General features: G+C 41.1%; 5 protein-coding genes and 1 long non-coding RNA gene across 8 annotated transcripts; 3 read left to right on the top strand and 3 right to left on the bottom strand.

Annotated features, from left to right (window-relative positions):
• Nucleotides 1-3,178: 3,178 nt before the first annotated feature.
• Nucleotides 3,179-5,880, bottom strand: folr (folate receptor). Of its 2 annotated transcripts, none has more exons than XM_035623645.1 (5): nt 5,698-5,880; nt 4,365-4,497; nt 4,072-4,260; nt 3,688-3,823; nt 3,179-3,520 (listed from the first exon to the last, which is right to left on the bottom strand). In XM_035623645.1, exons 2-5 carry the CDS (start codon nt 4,491-4,493, stop codon nt 3,246-3,248), a joined length of 729 nt encoding a protein of 242 aa, XP_035479538.1. In that variant the 5' UTR covers nt 4,494-4,497; nt 5,698-5,880; the 3' UTR covers nt 3,179-3,245. The 2 variants fall into 2 exon arrangements, with proteins under 2 accessions (XP_035479538.1, XP_035479537.1); XM_035623644.2 differs by having other exon boundaries at nt 4,365-4,518; nt 5,698-5,879.
• A 1,061-nt stretch (nt 5,881-6,941) lies between these two features.
• Nucleotides 6,942-9,760, top strand: anapc15 (anaphase promoting complex subunit 15). Of its 2 annotated transcripts, none has more exons than XM_035623646.2 (5): nt 6,942-7,091; nt 7,449-7,570; nt 8,158-8,217; nt 8,562-8,702; nt 8,836-9,760. In XM_035623646.2, the coding sequence occupies exons 2-5, from the start codon at nt 7,451-7,453 to the stop codon at nt 8,881-8,883; spliced, it is 369 nt and encodes a 122-aa protein (XP_035479539.1). In that variant the 5' UTR covers nt 6,942-7,091; nt 7,449-7,450; the 3' UTR covers nt 8,884-9,760. The 2 variants fall into 2 exon arrangements, with proteins under 2 accessions (XP_035479539.1, XP_035479540.1); XM_035623647.2 differs by having other exon boundaries at nt 7,021-7,091; nt 7,327-7,570.
• Nucleotides 9,761-9,824: 64 nt separating this feature from the next.
• On the bottom strand, nt 9,825-11,503 carry tomt (transmembrane O-methyltransferase). The gene is made up of 3 exons (XM_047335721.1): nt 11,242-11,503; nt 10,672-11,108; nt 9,825-10,454 (listed from the first exon to the last, which is right to left on the bottom strand). Exons 1-3 carry the CDS (start codon nt 11,501-11,503, stop codon nt 10,257-10,259), a joined length of 897 nt encoding a protein of 298 aa, XP_047191677.1. The 3' UTR covers nt 9,825-10,256.
• Nucleotides 11,225-13,062, top strand: LOC118299706. The gene is made up of 3 exons (XR_004789926.2): nt 11,225-11,350; nt 12,442-12,568; nt 12,706-13,062. It is a non-coding gene; the product is annotated as an uncharacterized LOC118299706 (long non-coding RNA).
• Nucleotides 13,063-13,076: 14 nt separating this feature from the next.
• Nucleotides 13,077-16,825, bottom strand: sfrp2l (secreted frizzled-related protein 2 like). The gene is made up of 3 exons (XM_035623641.2): nt 15,700-16,825; nt 14,438-14,518; nt 13,077-14,323 (listed from the first exon to the last, which is right to left on the bottom strand). Exons 1-3 carry the CDS (start codon nt 16,223-16,225, stop codon nt 13,908-13,910), a joined length of 1,023 nt encoding a protein of 340 aa, XP_035479534.1. The 5' UTR covers nt 16,226-16,825; the 3' UTR covers nt 13,077-13,907.
• A 2,500-nt stretch (nt 16,826-19,325) lies between these two features.
• Nucleotides 19,326-23,602, top strand: lamtor1 (late endosomal/lysosomal adaptor, MAPK and MTOR activator 1). The gene is made up of 5 exons (XM_035623026.2): nt 19,326-19,594; nt 20,646-20,788; nt 20,895-20,972; nt 21,374-21,494; nt 21,696-23,602. The coding sequence occupies exons 1-5, from the start codon at nt 19,553-19,555 to the stop codon at nt 21,786-21,788; spliced, it is 477 nt and encodes a 158-aa protein (XP_035478919.1). The 5' UTR covers nt 19,326-19,552; the 3' UTR covers nt 21,789-23,602.
• The last annotated feature ends 6 nt before the right edge of the window (nt 23,603-23,608 follow it).

Here is a 23,608-nt window from a genome sequence, read left to right as displayed (position 1 = left end):
TGAAAACACAACCGAGATTCTTTACTTTTCACGGAGCTATGTCAACATTTCCTATCTCTGAGCGCAATGGAGAGGAAGAATGCCCTGAAACTATATAACTTAATAGAGGAACTTAATCTTGCAGAAAACCCCTAGAACACTTTGATTATTTTTAAATGTTTTTTTCTTCTTTGTAATCTTATTTATTTATTTTCTCCCCTTCCTACTGTCTTTATTGTGTTATACTATGTGTATGTCATGCTTGTCTGTTATATGACAAAAGGACAGTTCATCAAAATACTATGCCACATGTGTTTGTAAAGAACTTTTGAAGAATTTGTATTAATGTATATTTCAGTATATATGTATTAGTGCTAGGTTGACTGACCATTAATGATAAATAGATTTTGAGCTTTTGTTGTGAAATCAGTTTTTACGCCCTGTTACCGTAAAGCTTAGTATACACGGGTAACTCAAAACAACGTGGGGGCTTTAGTTTGAGGCAGGTTCGACTGCAGCACGGATATCAGGGTATGTCCACACTGGAGTTCAGGGAGCAACAGCGGGGACGACCCACGTCATCACACACAATATACACTTTTCAAAACAATATAGGCTGTATGGTAATTTTAATTTTGACACTTTATTTTGGTGGCAAACTCACACTCTCTCTGGGAAGGAGGGATGGAGTGATATAAGAGGAAGACAGAGGAAGAAAGGAAAGATGGAGAAAAAGAGAAGAAAAGGGATGGTCTTAAAGAAGAGAGGCAGTTATGGAGAGTAACTACAGTTATTCTTCTACTCTACAGGGTCTTTCAATTATATTCAATTTCATACTTCTGCTCTACTACAAAGAGAAATATTGTTTGCTTTACAAAAAACTTACAAATAAAATATAAATATTCTGGTAGACTGAACAATAACATCTGCAAAAAAGGCCTTTGGTTCCACCATTACCATATTAAATGCATAACTTCAACTTATAACTGAAGTTTTTTCTCTCTCTACTTTTACTAGTTTTAATAAAGAAATCTGTTCTTTATTACATCACTGAACAGGGTAATAAAAAAAGCTAAAGAACTGAATTATATTGCAGCATCATGGCCCTTGTGGCCACTTTTCTTAACATAGGCAGCAATCCAATCCAGTTTCCTATAACACACACACACACAACCACTCTCTCTCTCTCACACACACACACACGCACACACACACACACACACATACACAAAGACAGACACCCGCACACAAGGTAAGAAGAAAGAGGTAGAAAGAGAGAGAGAGCGTGGGGCAGGGTGGTGTGTGTTGCCAATGACCTCAGAAAAGCTGAGTATTAATAGCCACAGGGACAGTAGCCATCCCAAAGCTATTTCTAGCTATGGCATCACACTGTGTGTGTGTGTGTGTGTGTGTGTGTGTGTGTGTCTGTGTGTGTGTGTGTGTCTGTGTGTGTGTGTGTGAGTTGACTGTAAAAGACTAGAAAAAGTACCGTATGTGGCTTAACAATATGTCCGCATGCAGAGATCATAAAATGATTTGTTTTTGCCAGATTTCACACTGTAATAAAATTACTTTGTCTGTGAAATGTCTTACCAATAAGACATTTTTCACATTTTCTTCTTATGCATCTCAACATAATTGTCTGCTAATGTTATTACAAGACGAAAGAGCTGTAACCATGCTACAGCTAGTAGGACAAACCCTGAGTATGAGGCCAGATGACACATTGTATTCTGCAATACAGTGTTTTTCGTGATAGGTTTGCTTAAGGCCATTGTGTGTTAAAGCTGCTCAAAACAGTTTGGACGTCTCAGAGTCATCTCTTCAGACTTGGCTTGACATCAAACGTGGTGTCAACTGCTATAAGTGAACTGATGGGATTATGACAAACTGATGGTGGTGGTTGAAAGATACACATGTATTCACAGAGAATACTGGAGGATTGTTATGCTCTTATTTTAATAAAACCTGTCGGTCAGTAAAGGTCCCAGTATCAGACTTCTGCAGTGGCATAGTTCACTGCAAGGCCACCCCTCTCTTTGTATTGGTGTTGTATGCAAACAGTTCATGCAGAGAAAGGAAAAACTCTTGGGGTTTAAAGCTGAAAGATTATGGCAGTATTATACAGCGGTGTCATCAGGAAGGATGTGATTATCAGCCCCAGTAATGGAGCAGCTCTTTGACTCATCTGATCTGTGTCAGGGGATAAAGCCACATTTTCAAAATATGAAGATAGGAAGGTTTACTGCATCAGTTATCTCTTTCTAAAAGATTGATAATCCAAGGCAACGATTATGAGCAACGCGGTGCAGAAATGTTAATAGTATATATCTCAAACTTATCTTTGATCAGCCAAGGTCCTCTCTCTCTCAAATCTTGTAGACACACACCCCAGCTCACTTATTCAAGGACCTTTGATAACACATTCACACGTGGCATTGACACACACACAAACAAAAACCCAAGCCCCTCACCCACATAAAGAGTTTGTCACACAAAAATACACTTAAACATAGGGGGAGTAAGAGAGACATTAACACACCCTTACTTTCTCTCTCTCCTTTTCCTTCTCCCTGTTCTTTTTCTCTCTCTCACACTCACACACACACTCACACACACACTATAATTACCACACAGCAGAGTTCAATGCTAAGGCTCAGAACGTTTTACAGTTTCCTCACTGGTGGTTGAGGTCATAAAGGGCTTATTAAGCTGATCCATAGCCTGCATTTAGGAGTAATGTCATTCCAGAGCTTTGCAGTAATACGGCATGTGGCATGTCCTTCCCTGACTTGTCCGGATGCACAAGTTTATTTTTGTTTTATCTATTTTTCTTCATCCAAAAATCCTTCAAATGTTGCTCCTGGCTACTTTCACATTTTGTTGGTGAAACAATAATCGTGTTGTGTGTGTGTGTGTGTGTGTGTGTGTGTGTGTACTGTTTATTCTTGCTATTTTGGAGAGATAATGACACAGCACTGCTCAGTATTTCTTCTAGTTGCATTTCAACCCATTTATGCACGCTGCATGTCCAAGTAGCAAATGATCACGTTTTCACGGACACAGGGTTGATGGTTGGCTGGACATGAAATAAGGTAATTAAAAAAAGCACAAGGGAACCGTAAAATCACAAAGACCAATAAACCAGATGCATATTGAAGATTTGCGAGGATTCAAACCAGAGGGATCAGAGACTGGAGAGTATTTTAAATCAGTTTTATTGGTACCGCTAAGGTGACAAACGATAACATGATAAGGACAACATGTTAGTACATCCTTATAGAGAATAATGCAACAGCCAGGCAAAGTAGCACCGTCAAGTTAAAGCCTTGGTGTTGCTGAGCATTGTTAAGGTAATACTCAGCAACTTTCTTGTTGGGGTTCGGCCCAGTGAACCAGAGCTGCATGCAGCGGCCTGAGGTTTTGGAGTCGGTGGTATAAAGGTAGGAGTTGGACCAAATTTGTTCACACATGGACTTTGGCGTGGGGAAAACGTCGGTCCACTTGCTGCACTTGCTGCCCTCAGGGCATTTGTTATTGCCTGAATGAGATAGAAAAATAGTTTTGTACAGAGCAGGGGATGCACAAGAGAGAATGACAGCCACAAATGTTATGGTATTCATGTTTTTGGGTGTAAAACATTATGCAAAAAGGGAAAGGCTGTGAATTAAACAAGAACATGTGTGCGTGTATGTGCTTTATCCTTGCCTGAGCTCCAGTCCCATCCCGTGTGCCAATCAGTCTTGCAGGTGGTATCGTTCTTGCAGTCTTCCCACCAATCGTGACAGTCCTCCATACACAGAGGCACATTCACGATACGCTCCCTACGCCAGCTCTGGTCCACCTACACACACAATTGACAAGTTTGTATGATCGGAAATTTCAGAAAACAGTTGCAATGCAATGACATTTAAGGTTAGGTATAAAGGTCTCCATACTGTAGTCATGGATTCGGCCATCCTGACAATTTTCTTTATTCCTGTACTTACAACACTAGATGGCAGCACAAGTATTCCAAGTACTTTTGCTGCCATCTAGTGTTGTAAGTACACACAAGAGACTGAGGTGAACAAATGCACAGTACACACACACCTTTTGTATCCAGGGTCCCAAGTGTGGCGAGCACTCGTAGAAGCATGTGTCCTGGATGAAATGATTCTTGCACTTGGGGCTCATAGCGCCGCAGTGATCCCAGTTGAAGTTGTACAGGTAGGAGTTATCGTTGTGGGCTTCTGTGCTGGTATTAGCTGTGCAACATGCATTGTCACGCCAGGGAGAACACTGGAGAGGAAGAGCAAAGAGCGGTCACTTCATGCAAAACATTACACCCATTTGTATCTCCCAGCATCCCATAATTTGTTCCATCTTTGACTTGAATTCATCACCTGCTTGTAAAGGTCTCCCTCACGGCCAGGCTCTACTTTGTGGTGTTTGCCATCCATACACATGTTGAGTTTGTCAAGAGATAGAGCGCCGCCGGAGAGGGCTATCAGCAAGGAAAGGAACACCCACATGGCTCTGCAGGAGAGAGCTTGAGGCCTGTTAAAAGTATTTATTTTGATTCTTGTTGTTTGTGCATTGTCAACAGAGCTCTTTTAGTATCAATACACAGATATCATACTTTAATATCTTTATTTAATCACTTCTCCTCTAGGCTGTACTTGACCAGTATCTGCTTTGGACTAAGAAACTGGCCCTAGGCTCCTTTCATGGTTACATTTTGGATTGTTATTTCCTGATGCAGGAGGAGTTACTGTGTGTATTAGGAGTTTGATGCAAACAATAATAATATAAATTATAATTCAAAAAGAAGATATTATGTTTTGATTTCCTTTCGTGCTTTTGTGCAGTCTATACATGTTGATATGTTTTGTTTGGCCTATCTCCTCCTATTTCTTTATTTGTGTAACTCCAATTTACTGGTGCTTTCCATTGGTGTTATGTCATTTTACACTTATATACATGTTTTTGGTTAGCAAATAAAGTTCATAAAAAAAACATTCCAGTTGCCAAATATGTTATGCCTACTGGACGGTTGAACAAGGCAATCCCGCTATACTTACATATAGTTATACTTACATGAACAAAATTAAGTACAACACCTCAAAACTGGACACAACATTCACAAGAATTCACAACTGTCCATTATTTTTCTGTCTCATTTAAAAGCAATTGGTGTTGATGTCACTTATTCTACAACTTTAGAATACGTTTTCATTTTCAAGTATTTTACATGTAAAACCTTGTTCTTACAAACAAAATCTTGATACACCAACGCAAACTATGCATAATAAACACAGATGCACTACTCTGTAGCCCTTAAGCTGAAATTGAGATTCATATAACCTGTCTGATTGTTTTAATTTCACAGTAAAAAAAAATGGAAAAAAATCACACCACAAGGTGACTGAAGTAAGGAATCTGTCTATAATCCATTGTAAAAAAATAAACTAAATTAATGAATAACATTTGCTATGATAAAATAATCAATCAAAGATAAATTCACTTATATCTTTACCACACAGTGAAGTTTAAATATCCCCTTGTTGTGAACTATTCGGGTCGTCTTACGTCTCTAAGGAATCTAAAGTTACAGTACAAACCAAATAAGGCACAAAGTCATTTTTCTCATAGTATAAAAACAAACAACATCTATGGTGGAAAATACATATAGAGGCCAATGAGAAGATTAACTAATGATGAACAGATTCACTTTACCTTGTTGACTCTGTAATGATTCCTTCCTGAATGGATTTCCCACAAATTAGTAGCTCCAGTCACCTTTTACACACTTGACAAGACAAAACAAGATTACGGCTAGGAGACGTACATCTGTGCATAAGTGTGTCTGTGTGTGTGAGTGTGTGTGGGTTAGCAGAGTGTGACTGAAAATAGGGTGGCCTCTAATAAATGTAAGTAATATGTTTCCAAAGTCCAAAGTCTGTCTTGTGTGTGTGTGTGTGTGTGTGTGTGTGTGTGTGTGTGTGTATGTGTGTGCGTGTGTGCGTGCATGCGTGCGTGCATGTGTGTGCGTGTGTGTATGTGTGACATTCAAAGAAATGAGAAAAATGTATTTGTTCATGAATGTGTGTGTCTGTTTATTGTATCTTACCCCAAGCAGGGTTTCTTATCTCAAGGTCTACCCTTCTCTTAGACACACACACACACACACACACACACACACACACACACACACACACACACACACAGGGCGGGGTGACCTGGAAATGTAATGGAGAGTAGAACGTTGGCAATTAAAATAGGTTTCTGTGTTGGTCTCATGGTTCCACTGAAACATTAAACAATACGTTGACGTGTTGAAGTGGCTGGTTAGTTTGTATGAGTGTGTGTATCTGGTCAATTAGAGAACATTTCAATGATTAGTCATATCATTGGGGTTGAGAAGTTTTCCAACTCTTGTAATGGGCCCTTAATGAGGTCATAGTGGTCGACCCTACAATCACTATACTGTGAAACTATGTCTTATAATGTGCGGAAGGATGGAATGAAATTTGATCATATGAAATCTCGAGTGTTTTATCGTTACATCGTAAAACGTTTACATTTGTATATGTCAAAGTTGGAAAAGGAAAGGTTTAAATGGATGTCAGCTGAATACTATTTACGTAACCGCTTCAGTTTTAGGGTGATGTGCATGCTGACTCACCGTCACGCTGTCATGTCCATAGGTCAGGTCATCTGAACTGAACAGAGCCATTGGTAATGCACACTTTTGCTTATCCTATCGTTGGGTGCCAAAATGGATGTCTTGAAAAAGGCCTATGAAGTTAGATATATAAAAGATACTTGATGTACTTGTTCTTTTCATTAGCCAACACAATCCCATGTTTGATATTCAGCTGTGTTAATTTTACAAAATACACCAGGAAATATTCGAGATAGATATTTAACCATAGATTTACAAATTAAAACGTATTTAAACACAATTTCACATTACGTTGTTTTCCCTTTCCCAGCTGTACTACTGCTGCGACCCAAGAGGAACCTTTGCGCCGTGACACCGGAAGAGAGGACTCCCTATGGGGGAACACCAGCGACTTCCGCTCATATTAGTTTGAATTTCTGAGAAGCTGGGGCGAAGAGATCGGCAGGTACTTCACACACTGTAGTATATCATGTACAACAGCACGTAGTCATAGTACACGATCTTTGAACCATGAATATTGGCGGAGGGGACATCGTGTATTATGGTCTGTATGTCTCTACACCAGGGAGACGTTAAATCATCGGTGGTGCATTAATTCACCGTGTGTCTCCAGCCGTTTTGTTCACGTGTCATCTAATTGCACAGTAACTCGTACAAATATATCCATTACTTTCGCGCAGACCCGATGTTCAACGCTTTTGCTCGGCTACAGAAGAAGCTACGCATTCTTCCCACGCACGCTACGAACCAACACGCTAGCTGATCGACGGTGCTTCTTGTTGTTGTCGTCCCTGTGTGACAGACATGTCCACGCTGTTCCCTTCTCTCTTCCCCCGAATAACCGAGTCTGTGTGGTTCAACTTGGACCGACCGTGCGTGGACGAGACCGAGCTGCACCAGCAGGAACAGCAGCACCAGACCTGGGTAAACAACACACACACACACACACACACACACACACACACTGACAGGTATCTGTCTTTTCATACCATCACACACACACACACACACACACTGACAGGTATCTGTCTTTTCATACCAACACACACACACACACACACACACACACTCACACACTCACTCACTCACTCACTCACTCACTCACTCACTCACTCATATATACTTGTACCATCTAGGTCATGGTATTCGTGTTGAGAAGTGACATCATGTCAGGCAGATAATCGATTGATCCTGTTTATTTGGCAGATAATTATAATCTAAGAAGTTCAGTGACGATATTTCAGCCAATATTCATTTTTTTTAAACATAAACACGTAAGACGTAGACTTTCACGGAGTGTTCCTAAAGTTTTACTTTGAAGTAACTGACCAGAATATGTTAAATCAGTGTTCTCTGGTGTCCAAAGCATTTAACTGGGAAGCTGGCTTTAAATTCCTCATATCTATGTAAACTCTGTACACCTGTTTATTGTTACTCATACAAATACGTCCTGTACATGCCTGTTCATTAGTCAGGCTCTCATGTTTGTTCGTTGTTTTTTCTTGTGTCAGCTGCAGAGCATTGCAGAGAAGGACAACAACTTGATGCCAATTGGGAAACCAATTTTTGAGGTACTTCATTTTTCGCCTGTTACATGTCAGATCTCAACAGATGTATTTTTAAGTTAAAAATGTTTTGACATTTGGCTTGCTGCTCAATGAAAGTATAAATGAGTTACTGGTATGTCGTCCTTAGTGTCGTTTTAAATCTCTTTTCTGAATGTTTGACCTTCATTGCGTTTCAATTTATTTGTAATTTCATTTAATTCTCCGCTGCTACGAAGGTTTTCTTGTTTTAATTGCTATAATTTCAAACATTTAAAAAGGTTTTCTACTGTTTAATCAAAGTTTATTATGTATTGTTAAAATAAAAGACGGCTCTCCATCTGTTTGTTATATGTTTTTACTGGACTCAGGCAGGATATGAAGATGAGGAGGAAGACGAGGATGAGGATGAGGAAGACAGTGAGGAAGACTCGGAAGACGAAGAGGACATGCAGGACATGGACGAGATGAATGATTACAACGAGTCACCTGATGATGGCGAGATCAATGAGGTACTTTCATATATCATTGTAGAATATCTTTTCAAATTGAAACCAATGAATTCACTGAAATTTCTTTTAAAGCCGTGTGATCTTGGCTCCTCGGAAGAGAAATAACCATAGTTAATCTGCTTCTGTCCTTCAGGTGGACATGGAGGGAGCAGACCAAGACCAAGACCAATGGATGATTTAAGACAAAAGACATTTTTCTTTCCATTCAGTTGTCTGGCACTGGATTTCTGCTCTCCTCTTAAAACATGACTACTGCCCCTTGTACCAGGATATCCTTTAGATGGAAGTTTGGTAAATACAGCACAAGGCGCCTCATGTCCATCCGTCATCAGCCTTGAAGGCTCCGGATGTCATTGGAGTCATTGGACGTTGGAGTAGAGACACATTTAACTGCTGCAAGGTCGTGGAATATTAATGCATGGATTTTTCAAGGACATGTCATTTTTGTGTTAATATTTGTGGCCTGAAAAATACATGCTGTGAAACACACTAGGTTGAACGGTTTTGAAACCAGTCAGGCACAAAACCACACAGTGGCAGCAATAGGCATCATGCCAGCGATCTTTCTCTCTGTTGAAACTTTGACCTCATCATATCTTCAGTCATGTGCCACTTCTCAGAGTCTCAGCTGACTGAGCACAAATTATAGTTCAGTCAGCAAAAAAATATTTTACCTGTGAAGGAGACTTAAAGATTCACCAAGAGTCCGGTTCTGTTTCATAGCAGCAGTTGTGTTTATGTTGTTCATCTATATCATACCCTCAGAAGAGCTTGTGAAATAGTGTTATATTCAATAGACAATGTTCATGTTTAAAATCTTTTTTAACAATGTTAAAGATAAAAGCTTCCATTAACTTTGAAGAATTTTAATGGAAATATGAATAGACAGGGTGGCCACCCAAAGTTATGTAGTGTTTATTAAGTCTTTGATGGTTGGAACTGAATTGAAGGCCTTGACAGTTTGTAATAAATTAACTTATTTTCATTAAATAATTTTTTGTGTTGTTTGTTTTTATATTACATTTTAGTTATTAATTAATAAAGAAAGTAAAATATCACATGGTAGTGAGGGGTGTGTTGGGTTTTGGTTGACATACTGCAGTGACAAATAGGAAAGTATTGGTTAAAAAGGGCATTTATTATAAATTCATCAAAATTCACTTTACACATTTCGTGATGTTTTTCTTCCAAATTTGGCAGTCACTGTGTGTTTAAATAAAAATCAGATATCCTTTTTTTTCTCTCCTGACAAGCTTTTATTGGAAAGCTGACAGCAGATTATGACTGGGTGGTGACAAGTGATCAGGGATCGTTTCTCTCTCTCTCTCTTTCTTTTACCCAGGAGAGGGCGCTGGCAGTGACGTGAGTTGAGATCATAGGTTGATATAGAATTCAAATGAGAGAAAATAAATTTCAGGTGAATGTCGCTTTCTTTGCAAGAATTTACAGCAATTTTTACCATCATATTTATAATGTTGCATATACCATTATCACTTCATCCCCTTTCTTCTCCAAAAATATATTTGCGACGGTGTGAATCCCAGTTCGCATGATCTACTTGATTCCCTGGTACACCAGCTCAGCCATCCCATCCCTGATGCCTTTGCTGTACTCCAGTGTGGCCCGGTGGATCTTCCACTCATACAGGCCACTCTTGCGAATGTGTCTGAGGAACTTTGGAGCCCCAGGAAACAGCACGTTATCAGCCACGATCATAGATCCCTTTCCCAGCAGACCAGAGCCCTCCAGCATCTGGAACACACACAGGCGGTATCACGTCACTGTGGGAGTTGACCAAGGATCAATGGGGATAAATACAACTATAATCTACAGTTTTTATCCAAGTACAATTTCAAGATCTGCATCTTCATGTTAGTCACGCCATACCTCTGAGAGACAGGACAATAAACTACGAGACAGGATTTTCATTCATATGTTCATATCCTCTCTGATGGTTTATCATAGATACCTGCAGATCCGGGCAGTAGGATTTCTTCCAGTGGTCCATGAAGACGAAATCCAGCCTGTCTAAACCATAGTCAGACCGCAGCCGAGGGATCACCTCATCAGATGGATTCACGATGAGCTCCACCTTGAGAACACACAGCGTGGATGTCTCGGTGGTGTAGTACTTTCCATATTCAATACATAAAATAAAATGAATGCATTTGATATACAGTGAATAGGTCAAATATTTTTGCTTCCTCACTGTGTCATCATCAAACCCTGCCAGGCGGACGATTTTCTCAGCGATGGCAGCATTCCTCTGGTCCATCTCGACACTGTAGAGCCTGGCACCCAGGGGCAGAGCCCGGGCGATCCGCACGGTGCTGTACCCGCAGTGGGCTCCCAGCTCCAGCACCGTCAAAGGACCCTGCTCCATCAGCATACGGTCAAGGATCTTCCCTACAAGCACAGGACCCAGACAAACACAAACACGCACACATACATCAGTAAGTGTTTATGCAGTTTTTAACATTTTGAAGTCGTGTTTTTAATAGACAAATAACTTGTTGTGTTATGTTAATTTTGTGCACACCCTTTTTAGGCCCAATGTTGCTGATGAACTCCACCTTGTTGCACCAGACATCGAATGCGTCCAGGATGCTGTCAGGATCTCCGGGGGTGGCAGTGGTGAGGACATACTGGTAAGCACGCTCCTCTCGACTCAGACCAGTAACACAGTCCTTCCATATCCTGACCAGGATGGCCCGGTAGAACAGCACAAAGTAGTAACGGTACCTGATGAGCAGTGTCAGCAGGAGGGGAATAAAGGCCAGAGCGATGGCAGGAGACACCATTCTAGCTCATACAGAGAGAAACACACACACACACACACACACACACACACACACACACACACACACACACACACACACACACACACACACACACACACACACAAGTAGATTCATTAGTCTCTAAAGTGTCCCCTTATATTAACTTGTACATTAATGTCATACCAGCAATTGAATTAATTACACTCTGCTACCTGCAGAATTTTCTGTTTTAATATTATGTCATTTCCAGCTTTTTCAAGCTATTGTTGAAAATATTGTTCTCCTTGAATTTTAGCTTTTAGGATGGGGGGGTATTTTGTCATATTAATCAAGAGAAAGTTTGCCAATTAGTCCTCTCCAATCCGGACCTGCTTCCTGCAACCCATGGTAACAGCATGGTTAGTTGAGATAAGACAAACTGTTTCTTTCTGATAAATCATCTGGTTGTAAGATTTTGAGTGATTTCAAATGATGGTTATCATCGTCAAAGCTTATCGGCGTTTGAAGACACAAACTCGTTTTTTTTCCCCTTCTTCGTGATTATGGTTAAAAGTGTCTCCACCATTCTTTATTTGGTATCAAGCTGCTCCTGCAAATTTTTTTAGAAAAATCTGTCACAACTGTTTAACTGATCAGGAATTAAGTCAAAGAAAGAAAAGAATATATAGAAATATACATCTCTGTAAAACACAAAGATATTCTACTGGCTATTGTAACAACTTAACCACACTGAGACGAGTAACAAAGTTAATGATATATAAACTTAACCTGAAATCACACAAATTTATAAAATTTGAATAATATTTTTAGAGGAATGCTCTCAAACGTTTTGTAATACACAAGATGAGATAAACTACAGAAAGAAATGACCCTGCTTCAGTCCCATGAGAGAAATGTGCCGTCTCACTGGATGTTCAACATCAACATCAGGTCTTCTCTCTCTGTCCCATGACAAACAGACACACTCACCTGGTTTCTATGAAGGTCGCTGGAAGCAGTGCAGCTGCACTGAGGATAACAAAGATGAACGTGGCACTTTAGCTGAGACAAGCGCAGAAAGACCAAGAGGTGTGTGTGTAAGAGAAGGTAAGAGACCTGGGGGTATAAATAATTCATGTATCTCATGCATGACAGTATATGTCCTGTAATTATTTACAGTTAACGGCAGTTTTAGCTGGTGTCAGTGTTTGCAGTTTAACATCAGTTTTCATCGTTTTCCATAGGACGCACAGTTGGCTTCTTGTCCAGACATTGTAGAATACGGCCGGCACAGTGAAAAGAAGAAGAGACAGAGGGACAGGGTGAGGCAGCGTGAAACAGATATTTGACATATCAAGTTAACATCAACAGGTGTGTGTCTGTGTGTGGGTGTATGGAGTCCAATTTCTTTTGCTGTGTCATGATGGAAAGATCAAGAAAAACTGCCAACACAAAATAAAGGTTTATCAAATGTGACCACGGACAACATGAATATATATTTTGTAAATAAAAGGTAATTTGAATAAATAAAAATCAACCATATATTTAAAACCTGTGATAGTTTCACATTAGGTACAAATAAAAAATATAAAAAGGCAATAAATAGAGACCAAAGCCAAATCTAAATTATTTATTTTTCGCATCACGTCACATTTCCTGTCCTGTCTGTATATTCAGTGCCTCTCTTATGACGTGACTTGATATTATAGCATCCTAACAAGATAATCAATCCCTCGTCTTTCCACTCATCCATCTACAGCAACTTGAGCTTCTGTGATGCAAAATGATCAAAGAAAACCATGTATGAGTATAAAAATATTACAACGTTGTGATAAGATAGGTAGTAGAGTATGAGAAAAATATTTTTATCATGACAGAGAATAACAACAATTACACTGCTTCACCCCAGATGTGTATCACTAGAAAATATGATGAGATCAGTCTATTACCAAAACTATTTTGTCTCTTCTATATACATAAATGTACACAAAAATATCAAAAAAAAGATTCAGAAATATTTCCACAGCTGGGATCACCTAAGCTTTACAGTGACATACACAAACATCAGCTCTCTGTTTTTTTTGTCATTCAAAACCTAAAACTCTTTGCAAAAATGATGCTCTCTCTTACTAGAGCGATTGCAAACATGGTGAATACTGGTAATCATGATGTAATGATACATTTGGTAACAGCTCAATATGACACAAAATAATATATACTTAAGTTTTAAAGATTTATTGGTTATTCAGTGTGTGGCATTTAGCAGTTAATCAGGGAAAATTCATCCAGAAAGTGGCAAGAATGCAGATTTGCAGATATCTATGAACGTCACTGGTTGACTTGCATTGAATCTAAAAATGAGGGATTTATTCAATGATGTGTTCCTCATTCATTCTTTGGTAAATACTCTGGATTTTGCAACGTCCACCAGGCAGGATTGTGGTGACTACAGCACTGGACAGGGCTGTTTAAGGAGAGCTCTGATGAACTTCTTCAACTCCTTGTCCCCTCTGGTCCACCTTACCAGCCGAGTCAGCACCAGCCGTCCTTCTTCGGCCTGAGCCAGGGCCAGGTACCATCCACCCTGGGCCCCATTTCCTTCCTTTCCTCCTTTAGCCTGTCCCTTTTCCACGTGTTCCTCCTCTAACCCTTGGTCTTCATTTGTGCCTGCTGAATCTAACCCGGGACAAGTACAGGTGCCTCCTTCTTGCAGCCACAAAGCACTGTGCGCCATTGCTCCTCCGACCCCTTCTGCCCTCTCTGCACCTCCCCCTGCCCACCTCAGGATGCGGCTGCGGGCCGTAGGCACCAGTTGACGGTCCCCACCCACCGTCGACACACTGCCCAGACGCATCTTAAATGCTGCGACAGAAACAGAGTGTCATTTCAAACACATTGTAAAACCAACTCTTTATCTCAGTGATTAGATTATGTTTTGTGAGACGCTAATGCTGTGGAATTTATTTTGTAATCTACCATATGGACTGTGGCAGAAGTTTTCCTGGATGTCAGTCTCTCCTTCTGCAGCCAGACTGCAGGCATCACAGATAACACTCCCTGAGGAGTGGGAAAAAAGGGGAGATTAGATGAATGATGAGTGTCTGCAGGGGGAAGTAAAAAAAACAAACTCTAGTGGGGTAGAACTGCTGCCTTTGAGCAGAACCTCAAAGATTAATTGATGCAAAGCAACTTTAAGAGGAAATGACACTGGATAAAACTTCGATCTCCAGAGTAGAAATTCAGTTGCTACAGTTGCACAAGAAACAGGCCAGATGAACAAAATGATAAAATAAAGACATCACTTAAAGGCCTTTATACAACACATACATCCCATCGTGCTACACGCATGATTCGCACAAAAGACCTACTGAATTATATGCTGTGAATTTCATTTTTAACATATCGGCATTTCTTACCATTTATCAGCAGAACTAAGCACCGATGCCGACATGCTTGTGAAGAGGTAGTATTGGCCAGTGGCTAATATCGATCAATGGTGTGGTCCACTTGGAGAGTGAATGAGTAGACTGAAGGATTTTTGGACTTGTCTCTATAGCTTATCTGTTGTTTTTGTTTTTTGTGTGTGAAATATTGGATAATTTTGCTTGCCACTCAGACACCGGAGACATGACAAGGAGTCCCAACAATGCTTCAAATTTGTAAAAAGCCACAAGCCAATAAACTTGGTTTAATGCTTCACAATGCATTTTTTTTTTATGTGAATCTTAATCTAAAGATAGTAAGCATAGCTGCCAAGTATTTCCCTTGTGAAAAAGAAGAAAACTTCAATACTTGAGTAAATGTCTTTACCACCGTTGGGTTGTTACTATTAAAATCAAATTATTAGATGTTGTTGCTGAAAAGGAGAGTGATGTTCTATGAAGCTGACACATTGTGGACCTAGTATTACTTTCCTCAGGTATGAGTAAAAATTCAACTTGCTGCAAACAAAATGAGTTTCATAATTGATTGTTTGAGTTGATTATGCAACTATTTTAATAATAGTTGTTTTTTTTAAATTACCAATTTTTCAATTGCAGCTTGTGCAATTTCAATCTTTGTTTTTTAGACACTATGGTGCGCATTTTTTTCCACATGAATAATTGAACACGAGAAATACAATTCATTGACATTTAACAGACAAAGAGACCAAGACAATATGACAACATAATCAACGATGACCTGAAGTTGCAGCAGTCAGAACAGAAACCTTCAAAGGTCACAGACCATCCACTGACCTTTCAGCGCCTCCTCGTGCTTCACCTCCTCCGCCGTCCGCCCTTCCTGCTCCCCGGTCGCCGGGATGCACAGCTCGGTCCCGCGCGGGAACCGGGTGCAGTTAAACATCTCGGGCCACGGGAACCCGAACGCGCTCATCACGGGGACGCACCCGTCCCGCACGGCCTCGCACAGGCTCCTGCAGGGGCTGACCGGCCCGCTGAGCTCCGGCAGGCACACCGGGGCGAACAGCGAGCACAGGAACTTCTTGGTGTCCCGGTGGCACAGCTTGGAGACGAGGGGCAGCCAGGCCACCGACTGCTGCTGGGCCTCCCTCAGCGAATCGTGGCCGAGCAAGTTGGGCACACGCATGTGCCTGTAGCCGATCCCGTGGCACAGAGACAGGGTGCTCGGCATGGGTTTGCACACCGAGCGCACCGAGGAGCTGAACCCGAGCGGCGGCGGCCCGAGCTGCGCCGGGACCACGGTGTCAGCGGCGCGCGAAGCTCCGAGCAGCACAGCGAGGCCGAGCAGAAACACGGTCATGCTTTCTGTTCCGGCGAGGGCAGGAGGGAGTGGAGTCTGCGGAGCTGCTGCACCTCTGGACTTGACCGGCTCCTAGGTGTAAACAAAGAGGTGTGGAGGAAACGGGGGGTAAATGAGAGGGCAGGCGCCTCCCAGTCATCATCCCACCCCATCAGACTGGCGGCGGCCTCCACAGTTAACTGTGTCAGCGGGGGCAGACGGTTTGTTTCTCCAGCTCGTCACCCACGTTGTGAACTGCGGAAGCGGTTCCGGATAAGCAGGACAGCACGATGCAGTGCAGACACACTCCTCATTTTGTCCTGCATGAACATAAACCAGACTCCACACTGCACGGTTTGCAATAAAATGCAGAATTTTTCTTGGTTCGATCTCAAGGACATGGACTTTGATAGGATGAGGATTTCATAAAACACAACAGTGGAAGTCAATATTACAGTATTCAATTCATCTCTATTTCAGATTCACAGGGGGGTCCAAAGCAACCATAAAACACAGTAAAGAAATAAATGATAATAATAATCTTACGATATTCAATACATGTTTTTTGTACTGTATGTTGCTCCCTCAGCCCATCTTTTTAATTCTTTATAAAAAAAGTCAAGCCTTTCTCTAAACTGGATTTGTAAGCATCGTGTCAACTTTTGAAGTAGTAATTAACAAATTTGTGTTGTATTTAAAATATATATTTATATTATTTCTTGATTATTGTACTCATTACAAAATATGAATATTAAAAGTTATGGGAGCAAAGATTCAAATACTTTGCAGATCCATAATAACTTACATGTATGTGCTTTTGCTTATAAAAGTTTGCTTGTGCTACTTTTCAAAGTAAATATTAGAATTCTTTCCAAAAGCACTGACAAAAGGAGGCCATTTTGGTTGTATGAAGAACTGTCAGTGTTATAAGGTATGGAATGGAAATAAAGTGTGTGTGTGTGTGTGTGTGTGTGTGTGTGTGTGTGTGTGTGTCTGCGTGCTACCCTGTCATCACACTCAGCCAGAGGGTGTCAGAGACCCTTTCATCTTTGTCAAGGGAGACTGCCACTGCACCAACAAGCCTCGTCCTGTTTCCTTCTCCTGCTGCTGTCTGCTTGATTTTGCTCAGTCCTATATATTAGGCTTATGTGAATTTAAGCAGCTTGCACTTGATTCAGTATTTGCAATGTTTTGCTGTGTCATGTGCATTTAGATTCACGTACATTTTCTCACATCATTATATCACTCATCTCTTCTCAAATATGAATACAAGCAGGCTGTCATGCACATATTGTGCATAACATTATATATTGTATATTTTTACATTGTATATATTCTATTTACATATAAATGCTATTTTCATTTTCATTTCTCTAATGTTTGTATTTCTATTACTTATCTTAGATATATATCTTAAATTTCATTTTTTGCAAATTTTGCAAATGTACCAGTTGTGGGACTAATAAAGGATTGTCTTATCATATCTTAACCACCTACTAAAATATCACACTACTCACTCAGTATATTTTCCAGCACTGCTTGCACTTCCCCTTTTCTAATCAACTTTCTTTTAGCCTGCATAATAATCAAAAATATCTATTCATCTTTGCTGATCTTTGCTTTGATGTCCTCATTTTTTTACTGGCAGCCACGTGTATACTTGTGTGCACAATCCATAGTCTCTACATAAAATGGCACAAATATACTTGGGCTGTAAAGCTGTACGAATGGGGAAATGAAACAGTGTGTGGTTGTGTGAGACACTTCTCTGTCTCCTTGGGAGGGAAGAGAGTCAGGTGCCATCCAGTACTTGGTTGTGTTAGGGGATCAGGAGAAATTCCCACATGCTGACAAGCTAAAGTGGTCAGCATGAACAGAAAGTGTTGAGGGTTGGCGAGTCTGTCAATAACCAAGTTGATTTGGTTTTGTATGGGCTTGTCAAACTAAATGGTGTCAGTAACAGTACACATTAACTTGCCCAGGCAATTACCTGCTTTGCCCACCCTGTTGTAACGCCCCTGCATAAAAGTCCATTATATGGAAGAGGCTGAAAGCTTTCATTGTAGGGTATTTCCTGTATGTACAAGCAGTCAACTCCATATGAATCAAACTCACAGAAATACCAGTGGAAAGAATTTGGTCATAAAAAGTTAACAAAGCCACTTAAAGGACGTTTCCCTCTTTCTTAAATACTCAGATTCTTGTTTATAGTTTTATTCACTAACTGAATGACTGACTGGCTAACTGAGAGCCGTTGAGAGAGAGAGTAGCGACAACTCCGTTCACTTCATGGACCACTTTTTTCCAGCAATGGCGGATCACGGAGGCTCTCAATAGTTCTTGGAAGTGAGCAGCAGGACATTAGAGTAGCAGCAGAATGGATCAATGGACCGTGTGTGTTGCACTTACGAAGGGTAAGACGTTTAAATAATCAGCTTGTATATCATCAGCACATCTGAATCCAAACAACATGCGCATCAAAGCATGTTAGTGGATTATATCCAAATCAATTTGTAAAAACATTTCTGTGTAGAAAAACGTATTCACAAACTACATAGAGTAACTGAAATGGGATAATTGATGGAGTGGATGCTGATTCAGGAAGACGGAAACCGTGGATGTCTTAAGCAGAAGTATTTATTATAAGAGCTCAATATTGAGGAGACTTCCGGTTCGCTACTGTATTACTACGAGTAATGTCGTCATCTCCCCACGACTATGACACCTCGACAGACGTCCGCTGCTCTCAGATTGCTTCGGCTTGCCACAGATAAGATGGCCTCCTCGAGGAGACTCATCTTAAGAGTTTCTCAGGGGAGGATAGACGAAAAATTCCTCAACAGTAACTAAATAGGCATGTCGGTCTGCTATATTGTAAATCGATACATTTATTGACTACCATTAAGCAAAAATCGCAGTTCTGTCACTCTGAGTAGTGGATTTTAATTGCACGCCAAGAACTTCCGGGAACTATCTGAGGTCTAAACGAGTCGCGTGACGTGCGAGCATTCTTGACTTCCGTTGTCGCGACTCCCTCTCTCGACGGCTCTGGGCCGACTGACTAAAGCTCACGTTTGAAATCCCCCCCGTCACGTGACGAAGGCTGCGCGTGCTCCTCGAGTACCGGACGTGCCCGTTGTGTTGTTGCACCAGCGCCGCTGTCATGTGATAGCTCGTCCGCTGTTGACAGTAGCTTCCCTACCTTTGGATGAAGCTGCAGCAGCAAAAACACGCAGGGAATACGTTTTTTTTCTGTTTGCTGGGGAGGATAAAAAAAAGAGCCACGGGTCGTTTCTGACGGAGAACAGGGAAGCTGGGGTTGTGTAGCTTCGGCCCTCGGACGCTGCCATGGGTTGCTGTTACAGCAGCGAGAGCGAGAACACGGAGCAGGTAGCCGTTAGCCGTTAGCTGTTAGCCGTTAGCCGCTAGCCGCTAGCCGCCAAGTTGGCTAAAACTCTCCCGACAAATACAGGCTCGGTTATTAAGAAACAAGATGTGTGGTGTTGTTTTATTCATCGAAGGTGTTTCATCGCATGAACGTCCATTTGAAGGAACTGTGTCGAGGTCGCCAGGTGGCCGTGGTTATGTTGGTTGAAGTGATATGCAACCTTTAAAAATCCGCTGCAGCTAACTAGCTTGAGAAGCCTTCGGAGTCAAGGCCTGGGTCAAAAGCAGCCCGTGAAGTTGACAAGTTAGATGAGAAATGAGCTGCAGATCTACATTCTTTAGGAGAACATTCACGGCGACTTCTTAACAGACAGTTGTACGATCAGACTGAACGTGATGATGTGTGACTCTGTGTGTTTGATTTGTTCCCTGAAGCCAGATTTGTCTTCGGGAGTATTGAGTTACTTTTAAATCAATGAATGTGCAACATTAGCGTGTAAACAACGTGTAAATCAGAGGTGACGGATGTTTGGGATGCCAGGGTGTTCTTGTGTTGTATGTCACGATGCCCAGCTATTTTTAGTTTAAAGAAACAAGTCAGCTTTTCCCCTCGTGTTGAATATTTTCCATATTTGCAGTCACAGTATAAATGCAGTGGAAACAAATACTTTACCCGTATGTATGTTTCTTCTTCTGAAAATGTCATTTAATAATTTGATCAAATCAACCTGGACATAATTAGTTGTAGTGATTCAGTTAAAGGTCCTGGGACCGACTAGTGTGGGATTACTTTAGGCTGTTTTTCACGTCCTAGCTCAATGAGGGGTTGAGTGACTTGCTGCTTAATGTTTATCTGTGAGTTGAAGAACTGAGATTTAAACGTGCTCTACAGGGCTTGCAATGTCACAAAAGGTCACAAAGTATTCCATTGTTTAATGGTCTCAACTATTAGGATTTTATCATTCTTAATGTCATTCTGAGTTAATTTGCAGCTTAATGTCATGAGCTGAAAACGTGCTCATCATCTGGTTATAATCTCATTGACCTGCTCTAGGACCCCGAACGTAAAAGGCTGATCCCCAACCCCAACCCTGTCAGCAAACCCCCAAATGGAACGGACTGGATCACTACCAGTGTCCCCTCAGCGCGGACAGATGAGCAGGCCCTTCTTACATCCATCCTCCACAAGACGGCACAGTAAGACGCTCCTCTGTGCAGCTGTAGATGAGCCAGTTTCAGCAAGGATTTCCTGATAACCATGCAAAGTGAAATCATAAACCTGCCGTTCTGTCCCCTCTGTCAGGAACATCATTGATGTCTCAGCAGCTGACTCCGTCATGATGGAGCAGCACGAATACATGGACAAAGCTCGGCAATACAGGTATGAGGGTGAACAGTTGCGTAGTGTTTGTATCTTGTCAAATTAAAGACCGGAAGAGTGAGTAGTTTGAACTGCTGATGTTTCAAAGTTTTAGGTGAGACAGTTGTATGTCCAGATGCATATACTTGTTGTGGAAGAATGAAACACTGTAAATGGTGTTTAAAACATGTTGCATTAAATCTCAGATCCAGTGACACCTAGTCATGGTTTCTACCAAACACAGCAGCCATATTTATGCTAATAAAATGTGGGTTAAGATTGAACAGGTTCTCAGGACACCAATCAGCTTAAAAAGATGAGGTGTGTTTCAACATAAAGTCTAACTGCAGTGTAGGTAATGACAACACAACAGCCCAGTAAGCTTCTGCTTTTCTGCATTTTTGTGTTTTGTTTTTTTCCAGTACAAAGCTGGCCATGAGCAACAGTCTGTCCCAGAAGAAAGCCCTCACTCTCCCCTCCCTCACCAGCCAGCCCCACCAAGTTCTTGCAAGTGACCTGGTGCCATACTCAGATGTTCAGCAGGTAATCATACTCTAGCAGACATGGAAGATATGTTGACACATGTTGCCAGCGCTTGCAATGTGTTATTTCCTTGTTGGCTACGTTAATCATCAGAGAAATACTGCTGGAAATTGTATGCCTCACGTGTTGTGTTACAGTGTATAGGGGTGTGACTAAATGTCATGTGGGACACATGAACTCTGTCTACCTCTTTCGTTGCAGGTGTCCAAGATAGCAGCCTATGCTTACAGTGCAATCTCTCAAATCAAGGTGGACGCTAAAGAAGAGCTGGTGGTCCAGTTTGCCATTCCCTGATCCTTCGACTCTGGCCTGCATTTTTTTCCTCCTGTCATCCCGCTCTCTTTGTGTCACTCCTGCATTCTCACCCTTTTATTAAAGCATCTTGGTCCTTGTGCTTTTTAGCTATGCCTCTAACAAAGACAGAGACAATGTAGGATTGTACACTGTGGCTATCCATTAGTGTACTTTATTACGGTCAATGTCAAATTGTCATCATCGACAATGGAAGATGATCTACTGTAGATTGGCCACTGGGGTGTGATCTCATATTTACAACAAGGCCGACTGGTATGTGTGTGGATCAGAGGCTTTGTCAGAACCAGCTGTGGGAAAAAAAAAAATCAAATTTCAATCCTTCTTGCTGATCTCTAATCTTTTAAAAATGGGTGTCTCTGTGTCTTTATTATGTAAGTTTACATTGCTCGTACTTAGGCAAGCAACACAAGCTCTACACCCCAGACGGTTGTCCAGAGGCATGGAACAGACCTGGGCAGAGGTTGTAGGATTATTGGCAAGGAGCATTTGCTATTGCTGTATATATTTATATACAAAGTCCAGTGGAACAAGACAACTGATTCATCTTTGTGGCATGGAATAATGGAAATTACCACAGTACCATGGGGGCAAATGCAGTGGTTGAATAGTTTAACTATTGAGCAGGATAAAAAAAAGAAAACTTGCAACATGACTTAAAGTTTGCACTTGGATGCGTTTGACTTTGTTCTGTCGTCCTGGGATGATGCCGCCTATTCTCATTTCTCCTCGCACAGCAAGAAATATGTCTAAATGTTTAAGAATTTAAACGTCCCACAGTGATCTGGTGTCCCTCTCCCTCTACATGACACGGTAAACAAAGCTGACTTGAGTAATGTAGTGGACATTTTCACTGTTATATTGTTTGGAAACTCAGTGAAACAGGTTGGATTGGTCATTTGTTGTCCGTTTAATCTGTCATTGTAGTTGAGTGACCTGTCCACGGCTGAAGTCCTGTGGTGGGTGAGGATGCCAACACAAGCAGGGTGGGTGCCTGGTGGGCCTACTAATGTCACAGAAGTTGGGAACGGATGGAGGTTTCTTGTGTTTACAGACAGTAATTTGTCCTCAGCATTTTTTTTTATTATCAACTAATGAGCGGTCAGAGTCTTCAAATCAAATCCCAGACCTTCATATATATATATATATATATATATATATATATATGTAATAGCAGCAGAGACACACTGAGATGAAGGGGGTGGGTGCAGGAACAGATGTCGTGTATTCATGCCTTCTTTGTACAGAATTTTCAGATTGAATATAAAAACATGATGGATTGTATGAAGTTCCTCCTTTTGTGGTAAGGATTGGCTGAGGTCTCATGGCGACAACAAACGTTTTTACGAAACACGAGGCCTGCAAAGCTTTTCGCTGCAGACTGTAATACGAGGGTGTTGTTCATATTAAGAAACTAACCATTGAAGCAGTGTGGGGGGAGTGTTAACAATCTTATGTACCACAACCGATAAAATGATCTGAGACTGTCTTGTGGTCATTTGTGTTTTAAATGTATATTTACTCTTTTGAGGAGAGCACTTGACCTTATGTGTGGGCAGCGAGCATAGTGAGTTGCTCAAGTCTCTAAAAGGGATGATCTACAAGGCTGTGATTATTTCAACCATGCAATTGATTTAAGCTTTTTGGCATTTATTTTTCCAGTTTTATTTGTTACTCAAATGTCGAATACTACCTGAAATATGTTTGTAATATCTTAGGCTAGTACCAAAAAGTTTTAATGTTTTGTTTTGTTTGTTTTTGGGGTTTAATTAATTCATTAAAGACTTTCAACATAAGCACTT

The sequence above is a fragment of the Scophthalmus maximus genome, chromosome 11 (genome assembly GCF_022379125.1).
Source record: "Scophthalmus maximus strain ysfricsl-2021 chromosome 11, ASM2237912v1, whole genome shotgun sequence".
In the NCBI taxonomy this organism is placed as follows: Eukaryota; Metazoa; Chordata; class Actinopteri; order Pleuronectiformes; family Scophthalmidae; genus Scophthalmus; species Scophthalmus maximus.
This window is presented reverse-complemented; position numbering and strand designations above follow the sequence as displayed.

Bases quoted from the DNA above. Each gene is read 5' to 3' on its own strand.
- folr (XM_035623645.1), bottom strand. From the start codon at position 4,493: ATGTGGGTGTTCCTTTCCTTGCTGATAGCCCTCTCCGGCGGCGCTCTA. The intron at 3,824-4,071 runs GTGTGTGTGTAC...TTGTGTGTGTAG, and splicing joins TGGGACCCTGGATACAAAAG to GTGGACCAGAGCTGGCGTAG. The intron at 3,521-3,687 runs GCAAGGATAAAG...TATCTCATTCAG, and splicing joins GGGATGGGACTGGAGCTCAG to GCAATAACAAATGCCCTGAG.
- anapc15 (XM_035623646.2), top strand. From the start codon at position 7,451: ATGTCCACGCTGTTCCCTTCTCTCTTCCCCCGAATAACCGAGTCTGTG. The intron at 8,218-8,561 runs GTACTTCATTTT...TACTGGACTCAG, and splicing joins TTGGGAAACCAATTTTTGAG to GCAGGATATGAAGATGAGGA. The intron at 8,703-8,835 runs GTACTTTCATAT...TCTGTCCTTCAG, and splicing joins ATGATGGCGAGATCAATGAG to GTGGACATGGAGGGAGCAGA.
- tomt (XM_047335721.1), bottom strand. From the start codon at position 11,503: ATGGTGTCTCCTGCCATCGCTCTGGCCTTTATTCCCCTCCTGCTGACA. The intron at 11,109-11,241 runs GTGTGCACAAAA...CTGTGCTTGTAG, and splicing joins CAACATTGGGCCTAAAAAGG to GGAAGATCCTTGACCGTATG. The intron at 10,455-10,671 runs GTATCTATGATA...TGTGTGTTCCAG, and splicing joins CCTACTGCCCGGATCTGCAG to ATGCTGGAGGGCTCTGGTCT.
- sfrp2l (XM_035623641.2), bottom strand. From the start codon at position 16,225: ATGACCGTGTTTCTGCTCGGCCTCGCTGTGCTGCTCGGAGCTTCGCGC. The intron at 14,519-15,699 runs GTCAGTGGATGG...CCCACTCCTCAG, and splicing joins GCACGAGGAGGCGCTGAAAG to GGAGTGTTATCTGTGATGCC. The intron at 14,324-14,437 runs GTAGATTACAAA...TTTCTGTCGCAG, and splicing joins CTTCTGCCACAGTCCATATG to CATTTAAGATGCGTCTGGGC.
- lamtor1 (XM_035623026.2), top strand. From the start codon at position 19,553: ATGGGTTGCTGTTACAGCAGCGAGAGCGAGAACACGGAGCAG. The intron at 20,789-20,894 runs GTAAGACGCTCC...CCCCTCTGTCAG, and splicing joins ATCCTCCACAAGACGGCACA to GAACATCATTGATGTCTCAG. The intron at 20,973-21,373 runs GTATGAGGGTGA...GTTTTTTTCCAG, and splicing joins GACAAAGCTCGGCAATACAG to TACAAAGCTGGCCATGAGCA.